General features: G+C 34.6%; 1 protein-coding gene across 1 annotated transcript in view; it reads left to right on the top strand.

Moving 5' to 3' along the window:
* The window catches only part of LOC111049107 (coagulation factor X), a 34388-nt gene that overhangs the window by 14899 nt on the left and 4290 nt on the right, over window positions 1-15199 (top strand). The window contains exons 5-10 of the mRNA XM_039438534.1: window positions 969-1085; window positions 6200-6339; window positions 8970-9112; window positions 10276-10532; window positions 13089-13223; window positions 14500-14733. Of these exons, the coding sequence (XP_039294468.1) occupies window positions 969-1085; window positions 6200-6339; window positions 8970-9112; window positions 10276-10532; window positions 13089-13223; window positions 14500-14733 (1026 nt within the window). The remainder of the gene's footprint in view (window positions 1-968; window positions 1086-6199; window positions 6340-8969; window positions 9113-10275; window positions 10533-13088; window positions 13224-14499; window positions 14734-15199) is intronic.

Genomic DNA, 15199 nt, shown 5'->3' with positions numbered 1-15199 from the left:
TTAGCTAAATCCCGAGCTCGGAAATCAGCCCTAAATCGGCCCTAAACCGGACCTCGGAAATCGGAGTTGACAGAGAAAATTGGAACATAAACGCCCTAGACCACGGGATATCTTCTTATCCTATATTTTCTCAATGCTATAACACACATGATATCACTCCATAACAGAGTAACAAGCTATTAATACCCACCTTACCCTCATATTAATCATGCTCGATCGGCCATTCATAATTCCCGCTCATTCTCTGAAAATCGATCAAAGGATTGACGGTTCACCACATTCTGTCAGCATTAGTACAATGGGGAGCATTGATGCTATTCACAAGGAGTACTGACAGTATATGAGTGAATTTCACTATGGTGACGTCACAGATGGTAGGAAATTGCTAGAAATAGTACAGTTATTCCAGACTAAACGCAGTATTTTATCGGTTTTCTTGGATGACGTATCAAGGATGCCGCTGTGCGTAACAGACAATTTATGAATGAACGTGGACGCTTGAATGGAGTCAATCAATTATTATTACAAAGACTCTATGATGACGTCATATTAGCATTACTTATTAGTGGAATACCAATTCCTACTATTAATTAGTAATAGTAGGTATTACAAAGCAGTCGTTAGGTCATGTCAGAGGCCTTGATCAGTTGCGACCTGAAAACTCTGACACCAGACCTGATCCAGCCAGGTCACTCGATATTATTATTATTATTATTAGGTATTAGAAATACACTGCGAATTTCCAGAATTGATTGCTTTCCATAGATTTGATTTCCATATCCAAACGTGGTTCAGCGTTGCACAAAAGCCGGTTAAATTTCAACTGTGATTAATCTCACGAGAACCAATCACAAAAGGCGTTTTTGATAAGACGGCTTCTCTGATTGGTTCTCGTGGGATTGATGTGCAACTGATTGGCTTTTATGCAACCAGAACTATGAATTTTAAATTTCGTTCTCTTTTTCCAGGAAAGAAGATTCTGTTCAGACAGTCATCAATGCAGAACAGCCAGCGAAACTCAAAAGGGGCCAGCCAGTCTAAATGTCAAGGGGAAAGCCATTTTCAAAAACATGCCTTTTCAAGTGGTGAGAATCAATCAAATTAATGTTTTGTGTGCTCCGCCTACCGTGTGCTTGTCTTGTCTCAGCCAATGACAGAGCTAGACCTTGATAGGTGAATTGTCGGCCAATCATATGGCTTCATTCATCCTATAATAATTAGGGATGGATATCGAAAGTTAAAACATCGATGTTTTCAACATCGATGTTTCTTCCTCCTGAACATCGATAAGTGAAAAACATCGAACAGTAAACATCGATGTTTTTAAACATTGATGTTTTAAACATCTACGTGTTGCCGTACATTTTACGGAAGACTATTATATATTTAGAGTAACTCAGATAGTGAAATCAATTTCCTTTTTTATGTACATGTAAAAGGAAGGGAAAGAGCTTTTGAAAAGTAGTTAACAATAAGGATATTATTGATTGGCAGCAACGAAACTGTAAGTAAATAAATTGTTTGTAGTTGTAGGTAATCAGACTCTACTTATCAACGGAGATTGTTATTTAATCGAATATAAAAAAAATCCAATATAGTTGAGTCAGAAACCTCTCGGGATATCCTCGAAGATTCTGTCTTGGGATTTCATCCTAAGCTAATTTTAGCAATCATTGTTACTCATAATCGTATTCATTCAATACCTGATAGTTTTATCTAGGAAATGAAAATGAATAGAGGTGTTTTTTTTATGGCTATCTACACTCCATATTTACGAGGACCTCTATTCCAGAGCTAGATTAATAATTGGTATTAACGTATGTTGAGGAAAGCACTTGTAATAAGAAAAACTCTTTCTTCCTAAGAAACGAGAAATCCGACCTCTTATTCAATTCTAAATAGGTATCTAACCTTGACAAGGGCCACAGTTATGTAAATCCTCAAGAGTATCCAGTCTCACAAAAATACGAGATCCCGATTGAAAAATTCTTTTTGTTGGGAAAAACATCAATGACCGATGTCTAGGTAAAACCATCAATAAGTGGAAAACATCGAACAGTAAACATCGATGTTAAAAACATCGATGTTAGATTTTGAAACATCGATGTTTCTAAACATCGATGTATCGATACCCATCCCTACCTATAATATACTCTGCTGTTCAATGTATTATAGTTTTCTATATATTGCTCATGGTATAACAACCGAAAATAGTTCACCAAAATGTTTCAAGGATAATTATATTGTTGCTATTTCTAGCCGTTTCTACCAGAATTGAATTTTTGCAAATCTTTCTACAATCCACAATCCATAAATAATATTATATTAAGCGGCACGTAAAGTGTTCATGAATTTCATGATTTCGAGAGGAAAACTAGACTATAATAATTATTAGACTCTTCAAAATGTGGGCATGTGTTGGATGAGAAGCGTTGGTGACATCATTTTATCTATCTATATAAATAAAAATCAAGACCCAATTTTGACATTCAATAACTTTTTCATGTGTGCACCGAATTTGATGATTTTTTTAGTTGTGTTCGTCATGTTCAGGATCAGGTTTATGGCCTATCAAATTTATTATCCGACTTCAGGACTCTTTCCTACGGTCCTTCAAAGTTTACATGTATCCTTATGGGAGAAGATTTCTGAGCTGGCCACACTCAGAAATAAAAATCAGCTGTTATAATCATTACGTCATTCAACAGCCGTCGGTAGATCTGTTTTTCTATATTCTACTGATTCACGAAATTTTAATTCTAAAACTGTAATAATTCCGCGGTACGACGACGTCCAAACATGGGTCGTAGAACATGAAATTCTGTAAATTTAGAATATGGAAGGGAAAATCTGCAGCTAGGAGATTATATCAATTCAATTTCCCAGCAAGCTGCATTCATTTATATCTAAAAATAGAAACTGAGCACATAGGAAGTCCATATTGATATATAAATGTAAATACTGTTTGTTGGATGATTTTCATAAAAATATAGTGCATTAGATTAAGCTAAGGCTAAGCACACCTGAGGAGGCGAGGCTTGGTGATACTGTCATAAACCATGGGTTTTGATAGCTCCTCAAGCACATAAAATTTTTAATTTATTTCCCTTTTTTAATTTTCAATAGTAAATTCAGGATCACTAGAAAGCCAAATTGCGCTGACTGAATGAAAAATCGCAGAGCTTCAGAGTGGTGGAACTTTCCAGTCTCCCCACCAGCCGACATTTTCATATTAGATTTTCCCACTTTTCCACTTTTTCGAGTGAGTCTTTTTTGTGCCGCTCCTCCGAACACTCAAAGACTCTGACTGGCCAGGACCTGGACCTTCCTCTAGACCTCACCTTCCAGCCAAGCTGACGAGATGGTCATCATAAAGGGGATTGTTATCGTTCCAATCAATTATTCATCATTTTATTAGTTATATGTCATGAGTTTTCTTTTTATAGGAATTAAAAATAATAATAAAATGTAGGAATTCAAACCAATAGGAAAATCCTCAAAATATTAATACTGTTCCGAATAGTTTTCAAAAATTAATCAAATTTAAATAAATAGAAACTCATTTTAATAAGATAATTGAGACTTGTTCGATAATAATCTGTTTTCCTTTTCTTCATAGCCTAAATTATATAACTTTCAACTTATACATTTCAAAATATTTTCTTTTTAAAAATTGTAAACCAATAAATTTGTATTTCTTAGAATGATTTCTTCTTTTTATCTCTTAAAATATCTGCTCTACCATCTTCAGCTATGTATCTCCTTTGTAACTCTTCTTCCCATCTGGGAAGTGGTGGAGCCCCCAATATTTACAAAAAATTATAACTTGGTTACAAATGGTGATACATATTAATTGTTCACTTTTAACTTTTAATGTAAAAGCTTACTGTCCGGTACGTCACAATACAAAGTGTCGATCTTATAGAGATTGCCTTATCACACCGTTCCACGCCATGCCCGATTCAGTGTGTGTGAGTTCTTCCATCAAAACCAATAAGCAAGAAGCACCTGGATGCAAAATGCCGCATCGTGAATCCTCAGGTGTGCATCCAGCTAAAGTTTAAGATGCATTAACTATTTGTCGATACGAAGTTCGCCGGGCCAGCTAGTACTTAAATAAAGAAAAGAACTGGCTTATACGGGATAGGAAAATTATATTTGACGCATCATCACGTCTCAACTACTCAACTGATTAACTTGAAATTTTGCATATAGATTATTGATTAACCGAGGATGGTTATGGGCCTATTTTCAATTCTTCAAGATTTCATTACATCAAGTTTTAAGATAGACCCTTGCGGAGCACGGGTTACCTGCTTGTAAGAAATAATAATGACAGTGGAAAGTAAATCTCACTGAAGCAATTTATTTCAACTTCCAAGGTGACAAACAATGAGACAGTCACATTTCCAATTCGAAATTTATATCCTTCACAACAAATGAGAGACAATTGAGTGAAAATATATTGAGAGACTAGCTTTGAACTGTCAGCTTCTCTCATAAATAACATCAATGATCCCCGTTTAACCAATGCTGACGGTTCCAAGTGAATTTCACTAAGTTATTCATCCACTCTCTCTCTCTTCTCATATTCTTCCCAATACGAATTACTTTTCTCCTCTTTCTCATTTTCCGCTAGTTTGCATCTAGATTGACGAACGGAGTCTCTTTCACCTGCTTCCATTAGCAGTGATATACAAAAAAAAGCGAAAAGGAAGAATATTTTAAATGCAGTAGCTGGAAAGTGGAAGTTTTCAATTTATTACCTTCTAAAATTCAACTGCTGCTTCCAGAATTCAATGATATATATATAGAGCAGAGAGTTTGTAGAAGATTCACCGGTCATTGAAATTAGATATAGTAGGTAGATATATTCTAGAACATGGACGCATCTTAAATAAGTATAAGAACATGTTATAATACTATATTTCTATAAACTATACTATAATAAAGGAAAGAACTAGCTTATACACGTACGGGATAGGAAAATTATGTTTGACGCATCATCACATCTGAACTATTGGACTGATTAACTTGAAATTTTGCATTATAGATTCTTAATTAACCGAGGATGGTTAATGGTCTATTTTCAATTCTCCAAGATTTTATTACATCAAGTTTTCAGTTTGTCAAGTTCTAAAATATACCCTTCCTGAGGATTATATAAAGGGAGGGATTGGCTTGCACATGTAGGCGGAATATAAGAAATAAGCAGAATCTCTTATGAACAACTGATGACCTGATAAACTTGCAAAATATAATAAAGAAAAGAACTGCCTTATAGACGTGGGGATAGAAAATTCACGAAAGACGCATCATCACGTCTGAACTAATGAACAGATTAACTACTGAAAAATTTAGTAATACATATCCTATACTATTAAACGAGCAATTTCTGTTTATATGTTTAGATGTTTGGATGTTTAGATGTTTGGATGTTTAGATGTTTATATGTTTGTATTTCACCGGATCTCGAAAACCACTCTAACAATTCTCACGAAATTCAGATCATAGTAGGTTTATAATATAAAGATTCGATTGCACTAGGTCTCATCCCTGGAAAAACTCTCTGAAGGACATTAAAAGGATAATTTTGGACATTAAAGGATGTTCTTTCATACTTGGAAGAACAGATTTCGTCGTCTGTCGATAACAGAAGATGCGTGTGCCTGTGTGGGAGATCAGCTGTGTAATCATTCAAACAGCTCACCATATCTCGCGAGAAATAATATTATCTAGATATGTTAATAGACTCTATCAAGATAATCTGATTTGTTGACATGGCATGGTTTATCACTCTAAATCAGAGTATATCATGATATCCGAAGTTAATCATTATTTTACAGTTTTAAGTGATTAGTGAGTGTTATTTTATTATTCAATTTGGTTTGTAAGCAATCTAAATTAGAACTTTTCTGTTTTTAAATATTTTGACTGAAAATTGGACCTGAATTCAAGTGTATAAAACATAACCAACTTTTTGGACCATTCATAGTGTATAAATCAAAATTGGGGGAAGAAACAGTTTCGGGCTGTGCCTGTTTGTCCTTCCCCAATCATTTTTAAGAATTGTGCTCTGTTTATCAATGAAAAATAACGTGCGAAGCTCGGTGCCCCGATATTTAGTCATTAGTAGCTGAATATTTGGAATTATTTATCGAATAGTAGAGGATCATCGAAGTTTTCTGTAATTTTTCAGGTGAAAAGAACAACAAAGAAAACATTGAAAAGCATGCCCAGTGATGCCACAAGAAGGAAACAAAAAACAAGACGGAAAATGTACAGCCGATGGAGTCATTGGACCATGTGTAGTAAATCATGTACCACTCAGCGGTTTAGGTAAATAATATTTCACCATAGTGAGGTCCACGTTATAATGGCAAAGAAGAAGACTATAGTGAGGTCCACGTTATAATGGCAGTGTTTGATTAGCAATGGTATTGCTATCCTTGTCTATCAACAAAGCATTCTGGAGTGGCCGCAGTCGAGTGGATCAGATGCTGGCTTTATAATTCAGAGGCCTGGGTTCAAATCCCGGCCCGGGCAAGATATTTATCTCGGGCCACTCCCGTGTTTCGGATGGACACGTTGAACCGTCGGTCCCGGCTGCCTAAAAACAGTCGTAAAGTCATGTCAGAGGCCCTGAAATTGATCAGTTGCGACCTGAAAACTCTGACACCAGACCTGAGCCAGCCAGGTCACACGATATTATTATTATTATTATAAAACAAAGCGGTTATCTCTACCTCTTTCTTGCTTTGCTCTGTTGCCAGATCGTCTTTTAACAATGTAGAATTTTGATCATTGTTAGTCAAAAAAATATTTCATCTTAATTATGAAAATTCGTTATGAAATTATTGAAAAATATAATTTCTTGCTTAATAAAATATAAAAAAACAGCTGTGTTTAGTGAGAGAAGTTGTGTGTTTTTTGGGTTCAAAATTTTATAAAATAACTTGATTAATTCAATATGAAGAGATAATCAAGTGTTATATTTAAATATAGTTTGGTGTTTTAATTTCTATAAATTCAAAATGTTTAGCTTGTATATATTTTTGGACGAAAATTGAACTTGAACGTTTTACAGTAGAATCAACCTATTTTTGGGCATTCTATTAATTTATTTTAGTTTGGGAATGGAATAGATTTGGGCCAAGCCTGTTGTTCCCTCCTAATCATATTTTTATGATTTGCGATTCTGTCCACAAATAAATATATGAATAGATAAATAACTGATTATTCCAAACGAGAATGAACAGTCAATATTACATCAATAAACCTGTATCAGCTACTGCCTATAGAAGGCATTGACAAGACACAGGATCGGCAACTTTTTTCTCTCATCTTCCTCCACTGCCATTATAACGTGGACCTCACTATAGGAGAGCAGCAGTGCTGATTCTCTGCCTTCTTTTGAGGATAGCTTATACTGTACCAGTATATATGATGTAATATTAACTGTTCATTCTTTTTTAAAATCATGAACTACATTTCATTTGGCAAGATATTTATATTTCTCAATTAACTAATAATAGATTTCCATGATTGAAATCAATTTCTTAATTAATATTATATGTCTATATTGTTGAAAATCGAGCTGGCACTGTCGCGGAGCTAGAAGAGAATAGCACTATCTGCTTTGTCGAATGATAGACAAGGAAAGGAACACCAATAAGTGAATAAGAATATAAATCTGAGTAACCTTTTTAAATTATTTTGTCACTACATGTTTCGGCTACTAATGTCATTTTCAAATAATATTTCATACCCAAAGGCCTTAAAGAGATTATAGACCCACAATGCCTATGCCTTCCCAATGATAGCTCTTACTTGAAATTGAAGGCCGCCATTGGGGTATTTTAGCACGAGATATTATATATTATTTATTTGTTATACTATAGATCACAAAGGCATTAGTGGCATTGGTATGTAATAATCTTATGGGTTGCCCCCTCAATGGCGGATTTCAATTCCAAGTACGACACTAGCGCTGCATCTTTACGTACGTCTATGCATCTTTAAGGTCTTTGTTCATACCAATATGATATGACTCGATGACCATATTTGGAGAACTTGAGCGTACCTTATCTCGGCCAATGGCAGAGTAGATCTCGACCTCTATTGGTCGACAGCTCATGGCCAATCGCAGAGCTTCTCCCACACTATAATATCCTGCTGCTCAATTTTCAAGTTTCTAGTTTACTAGATATTAATATTATAATGTAACAACTAATGTCACCTTCACAATAACACAGAAATTGATTTACATTCTACTGGAAATTACATTTGTTCAAATGCCAATTATTGGATAATTATTATTAAACGAAAATCCCAATTAAATGCTGTAATTCACCCCGAAGACCTCTGCTACTGCAAATATTGACAACAGGGTGAACAGCTATAGTGAGGTCCAAGTTATAATGGCAGTGGAGAAAGATAGGAGAACAACGTTGCCGATCCTCTGTCTTGTGATTGCCTTCTATGGAGGGTAACTGATACAGGTTCATTGATGCAATATTAACTGTTCATCCTCGTTTAAAATAATAATCAATTCTTTCCAAGCAATAAATTATATTTTTCAATAATTTCATAATGAAATTTCATAACTGAGATGAAATATTTTGTTAATTAATATTATTAAGTTTACATTTTTAAAAGATAATCTGGCAACAGTGCAAAGCGAGGAAGAGATAGCACTATCTGTTTTGTTGAATGATAGACAAGGCTAGCAATACCATTGCTAATCAAACATTGCCATTATAACGTGGACCTCACTATAGACGGAAATTCGATGAGAACTGCTATCCATCTATACAAAAATTAATTATTCCATCTAGCTGTTAACCCTGTTGTCAATATTTGCAGTAGCAGAAATTCTTGGGGTGATTTACAGCATTTAATTGGGATTTTCTTTTAATAATAATTAATTCACATTCAATTCAATTCGCCTTTTTGTCTTATTTTCACAGATGGTGCAAAAAAGCATCAGTTTGTGGCAACGAAGTGTTGCAAGAGTCGGCACTCTGCTACATTGAGGGCAGCTACTGCGAGAGGTGGATTCAAAAACGACTTGCAGAATCGACGTCACAACAAGAACTTATAAGCAATACAGGTGAGATTCAATTCAAAATATCAGATAAAACCGTGTGTGAGAAATAAATATATTCATTTATTCACGATACAAATGACACTGATGTAATAACATTGGTAGATAAAAAAATAGGACAATCCTTTAGCTATTATCAGAGAAAACGTCTATAATAAAAAGAAAACTTCTATTGTATTCTGTGCAATTATTCTTCCAAATTTAGGTGATGACACAGTCCAAGAAAAGGTTAGTTTATCAGGTACAATTTCTTTACAATTTTAGTTTAAAATCAACACAACTATAGATTCACATTCCTATTTGTATTAAGAAATGAGCGATTTTCAATTGAATTGAGTTCCCCAAATATCAGTATAAGTGTATGTGTACAGTACATGAATTTTAATGAGACTATAGTAAAGTACACTTTATAATGACAGTATTTGAATAACATTGGTGTTGCTATCCTTGTCTACCATTCGTCACAGCATATATCGAGCGCTATCCTCTTCTACAACCGCAACATTGCAAGACGTTTTCAACAATGTAGCATGTAACCAATTGACGAAATATATTATCCCAATCATGGAAATTTATTAATCAATCATTGAGAAAATTATTTTCTTGGCGAATAAAATATAATTGATTGTTTAAAACAAGAATAAACATTCAATATTACATCAGATAATACTGGCATCATCTATCCTTCATAGAAAGCAGTGGCAAGACAGAAAATCGGCAACGATCTTCTACTATCTTTCTCTACTTCCATTTCGACATGAACCTCATTAATTTATTTCAGGGCTTCAGTCTATGGTACTTTTCTAGTTGTATTGATATTAAATAAATAATAAATTAATGAATGTTTATTTCCCAAAAAACTAAAACTACAACATCAATTACACAAAATATTAGATAAATTACAATATTACATACAATAGTTAGTTACAAAAAATCCTTATAATGTGTCCTCCACTTGTTCGTTTAGTTTTTTCTGTGTGGAAATTGACCTACTCAACTATGGCGTACCATGTTCTAGAGTAGGTTTTGTTAGTTTTTTTGAGCGTATTATTAAAATAAATATTGAATCAGATGAAATATACTTACAGATGTATAGTGCAGCTACGTAAGCTCATACATTATTGTAATCCAATAAATAATTTGATAAATTTCTATTTTTCTCTCTCAAGCAAAGATCAACACAATCATTGAAAGCACTACTAAACCTCCATCCCGTCGACCAATGAGAGCTCCCAGAGAGGAGACAAACAATTCGGACTGCGGATACACTTACAACTATTCTTCCACATCCTCCTCCTCCTCCTCCTCCTCCTCCTCCTCCTCCTCCTATCCGTTGGAACGATGGAATATGCTGAGAATAATAGGAGGACGACCTTCAAGAAGAGGAAAATGGCCCTGGCAGGTGGCATTACTCAACAGATTTAAGGTATGTTTATATTAATACTTATTAACTTTCAATTATTATTAGAACTGCCCCATCATTTATGTTAGTAAAGAATGGGAACATTAATGCTTTTGGATCCGTGTTTCGGATGGACACGTTAAGCCGTCGGTCCCGGCTGCCTAAAAAGCAGTCGTTAGGTCATGTCAGAGGCCCTGAAATTGATCAGCTGCGACCTGAAAACTCTGACACCAGACCTGAGCCAGCCAGGTCACTCGATATTATTATTATTATTATTGATGCTTTTCATTCAATGTGCCTTCAATTAAGGTTCCTCATACTATAGAGAAAATATAGCAAAAGAAAATATCCCATGGTATAAAGTGTTTATGTTCTATTGATTCATACAAAAATACATCATCAAAATGATAGGGAGAGAGAAAACAAGGTAACCTTGTGCTATTCCTCTCCCAAATTCAGGTAAGGTTACACATAGTCCGAAATAAGTCTTGTAGTTGTTGACTTCACAGCATTTCCAGTCCTTATTTTATTTTCCAATGTTAACTCAAGCTGATAGACCTAGTAGTTGTTTTTGGTGAAGCTATGTGACGCAGGTAGTCTCTCATACTGTGTGTACCATTGTTACACTCTCACCCCAACAATACAGTAATAATAGACAGTAGTCGACAGTAATCGGCTTGGAATGACAAAAAATCGGCTTGAAATTTGAAACAAAAACCATGATGGAATATCTTCTTTGGTATATTTTCTCTACACTTATACTCTTCCATTGATTAAGGTACAGTATCATATTTAGTACTCTAGTACTAGATGTTTAAAAGAAGAACTTGCAACTATGTTATTAATCCATAAAAGCTAATTTGTGTTGTTTCATTTCAAAACGAAATTTATCAAGTTCTTACCTGGATAATTTGGTAGTGTATAGTGAGGTCCACGTTATAATGGCAGTGGAACAACGTTGCCGATCCTCTATCTTGTCAATGTCATGTATAGACGGTAGCTGATACAGGTTTATTGATGTGGTATTGACTGTTCATTCTCGTTTAAAATAATCAATTATATTCTATTAAGCAAGAAATTATGATTTTCAATGATTTCATAATGGAGTTTCATAATTGAAAATAAATATTCTGTTAATTAATTATCAATTCTACATTGTTTAATGACGATTTGGCAGCAAAGCATAGCAAGAAAGTGATAGCGCTTTCCGCTTTGTTGAATGATAGGCAAGGATAGCAATACCATTGCTAATCAAACACTGCCATTGATGCTTTTCATTCTATGTGCCTTCAATTAAGGTTCCTTATAATATAGACAAAATATAGCAGAAGAAAATATCTCATGGTATAGGGAGTTCATGTTCTATTGATTCATACAAAAATATATCATCAAAATGATAGGGAGAGAGAAAACAAGGTAACCTTGTGCTATTCCTCTCCCAAATTTAGGTAAGGTTACACATAGTCCGAAATAAGTCTTGTAGTTGTTCACTTCACAACATTTCCAGTCCTTATTTTATATTCCACTGTTAACTCAAGCTGATAGACCTAGTAGTTGTTTTTGGTAGAGCTATGTGACGCAGGTAGTCTCTCATACTGTGTGTGCCATTGTTACACTCTCACCCCAACAATACAGTAATAATAGACAGTAGTCGACAGTAATCGGCTTGGAATGACAAAAAATCGGCTTGAAATATGGAACATAAACCATGATGGAATATCTTCTCTGGTATATTTTCTCTACACTTATACTATTTCATTGATTAAGGTACAGTATCATATTTAGAACTCTAGTACTAGATGTTTAAAAGAAGACCTTGCAACTATGTTATTAATTCATAATAGCTAATTTGTGTTGTTTCATTTCAAAACGAAATTTATCAAGTTCTTACCTGGATAATTTAGTAGTGTATAGTGAGGTCCACGTTATAATGGCAGTAGAGGAAGATAGGAGAACAACGTTGCCGATCCTCTGTCTTGTCAATGTCTTGTATAGACGGTAGCTGATACAGGTTTATTGATGTGATATTGACTGTTCATTCTCGTTTAAAATAATCAATTATATTCTATAAAGCAAGAAATTATACTTTTCAATGATTTTATATTTGAAAATAAATATTTTGTTAATTAATTATCAATTCTACATTGTTTAATGACGATTTGGCAGCCAAGCAGAGAAAGAAAGTGATAGCGCTTTCCGCTTTGTTGAATGATAGGCAAGGATAGCAATACCATTGCTAACCAAACACTGCTATTGATGCTTTTCATTCTATGTGCTTTTCATTAAGGTACTTCAAACTCTTTCTTTGATCAGACTATTATATTAACATTGTTCTGTACTTGATGTTTAAAAGAGGACCTTACAATTATTTCTTCATTCATAATAGTTAACTTGAGAAATATACAGAATTGGTGCTGTTTCATTTCAAAGCAGAACTTATCAAGCTTTCACTTGGATAATTTGGTAGTTCGGAAAACATTTTATTCAAATTCTAGTTCCAATTGAAATATTGTTGACTGATTGATAGCATTTCAGTGTTGTTTTATTCATTATTTTTGCCGATTCTCTTCCTTATTCCAGGAGGCATTCTGTGGTGGCACCTTAATCTCCAGCATGTGGGTGGTGACAGCTGCTCATTGTGTGAGGAAGAAGCTCTACATTAGACTGGGAGAGTACGACCTCGCCATCAAGGAAGGATCCGAGCTGGAATTCAAGGTTGTTCTAATTGAGAAATAAATTAATTCCATTACTCTTGCTTCCATAGTGAGGTCCACGTTGTAATGGCAGTGTTTGATTAGCAATGGTATTGCTATCCTTGTCTATCATTCAACAAAACCGATAGCGTTATCTCTTTCTCGCTTTGCTCTGTTGCCAGATCTTCTTTCAACAATGTAGAATTAATAATTGATCAACAAGATATTTCATCTTAATTATGAAAATTCGTCATGAAATTATTGAAAAATAGAATTTCTTGCTAAATAAAACATAAATGATTATTTTAAAAGAAAATGAACAGTTAATATTGAGTTGAACTGGAATCATCTTTATTGTTCTTCTTAGAAAGTACAAACAATACAGAATATACATATACAAAACTTGAAGAAGGTTTCTCATATAGGCAAAGCCTGTGTGCGAGGAAAAATACACATCAATAAATCTGTACCTTCTGCTACCGTCCATAGAAGGCATTAACAAGACAGAGAAACGTTCGGCAACGTTTTTCTCCTATCTATCTCCACTGCCATTATAACGAAGACCACACCAAATGAGATTAAATTTGTTATAATCTAGAAATCGACATTGGAAGCTTAATCCTTTAAATCTAGACGCTTTAAATTGATGATGGAGTTGTTATACTATTAATTAGGCTCATATAAAATAATATACCATTCATAGAAATATTTGCAAAATGAAATTTCTTTGGGCTAATACTAATAATAATATCGAGTGACCTGGCTGGCTGAGGTCTGGTGTCAGAGTTTTCTGGTCGCAACTGATCAATTTCAGGGGCTCAGGGACTCAGGGCCTCTGACATGACCTGACGACTGTTTTTTAGGCAGCTGGGACCGACGGTTTAACGTGTCACTCCGAAACGAGTGAATTATTGATTGATTGATTGAGTACTTTATCTATGTAGATTACAATATACTGGCTTATACACTTATATACAATAGCTTACAATACAGCAAAATTATGGATGAATTTACAAAATATAAATTAAGAAAATAATTATTGAGCTGTATATAATATGAAAAAAAACAATTTGTAATAACTATAGATGAAATAGATAATATTGTTATGCATCTACATAAATTGGCGGAGCTTTGGACATATCAATGTCCATTTTTTGGAAAGGATATTCGAAGTATTTTTCCCACTAACTCTTTACCAAATTGTAGTGAATCTATTTGAGTGGATCTCTCAAAAGAAACAGGCCAGAAATCATTGTTTTTTAGTAATTTTGATTTTTTGACATTTATTTCTGTTGTAGGTTGAAAGGGCAATAAAACACCCCTACTATGACTCAGAAACAGTCGACAACGATATAGCACTTTTAAAATTTGGCACCACTGGCAGAGCTCCTAGCGGCCATTTGCCGAACCCCGTTTGCTTGCCACGTGGCTACCAGGCGCTTCCCCCCACCTCCACGCTTTGCACCATCATTGGCTGGGGAAAACGGAAGGACACTGATCACTATGGCACTGACATTCTGCATGAGGCACAGGTAGGGTTTCACTTCATCTAGGATTTCAGGTCATCTCGATATAAGTTCATCACAAAAATGTACATTTATTTCGAATATAACAGTTTATTGCCATTTGAAAGGAAAACACTAACCCCCCCCCGCTCCAACAATCGATCTACCTTTGTTTGAGAAGAGAGAACGAGAAAGTGCGAGAGAGTGGGAGTGAGAGACCTATCTCTTCTTCTTCATCATCTTCTTCTACCTCATCATCTTCATCTTCTTCTACTTCATCATGTTTCTCTCCTTCTCCTCCCCCTTTTTCTTCTTCTTCTTCTTCTTTTTCCTCTTCTTCCCCTTCTTCTTCTTCTTTTTTCTTTTTCTTCTTCTTCTTCTTCTTCTTCTTCCTCTTCTTCTTCTTCTTCTTCTTCTTCTTCTTTTCTTCTTCTTCTTCTCTTCTTCTTTTCTTCTTCTTCTTTCTTCTCTTCTTCTTCTTCTTCTTCTTCTT

The sequence above is a fragment of the Nilaparvata lugens genome, chromosome 11 (genome assembly GCF_014356525.2).
Source record: "Nilaparvata lugens isolate BPH chromosome 11, ASM1435652v1, whole genome shotgun sequence".
Classification (NCBI taxonomy): domain Eukaryota; kingdom Metazoa; phylum Arthropoda; class Insecta; order Hemiptera; family Delphacidae; genus Nilaparvata; species Nilaparvata lugens.
This window is presented reverse-complemented; position numbering and strand designations above follow the sequence as displayed.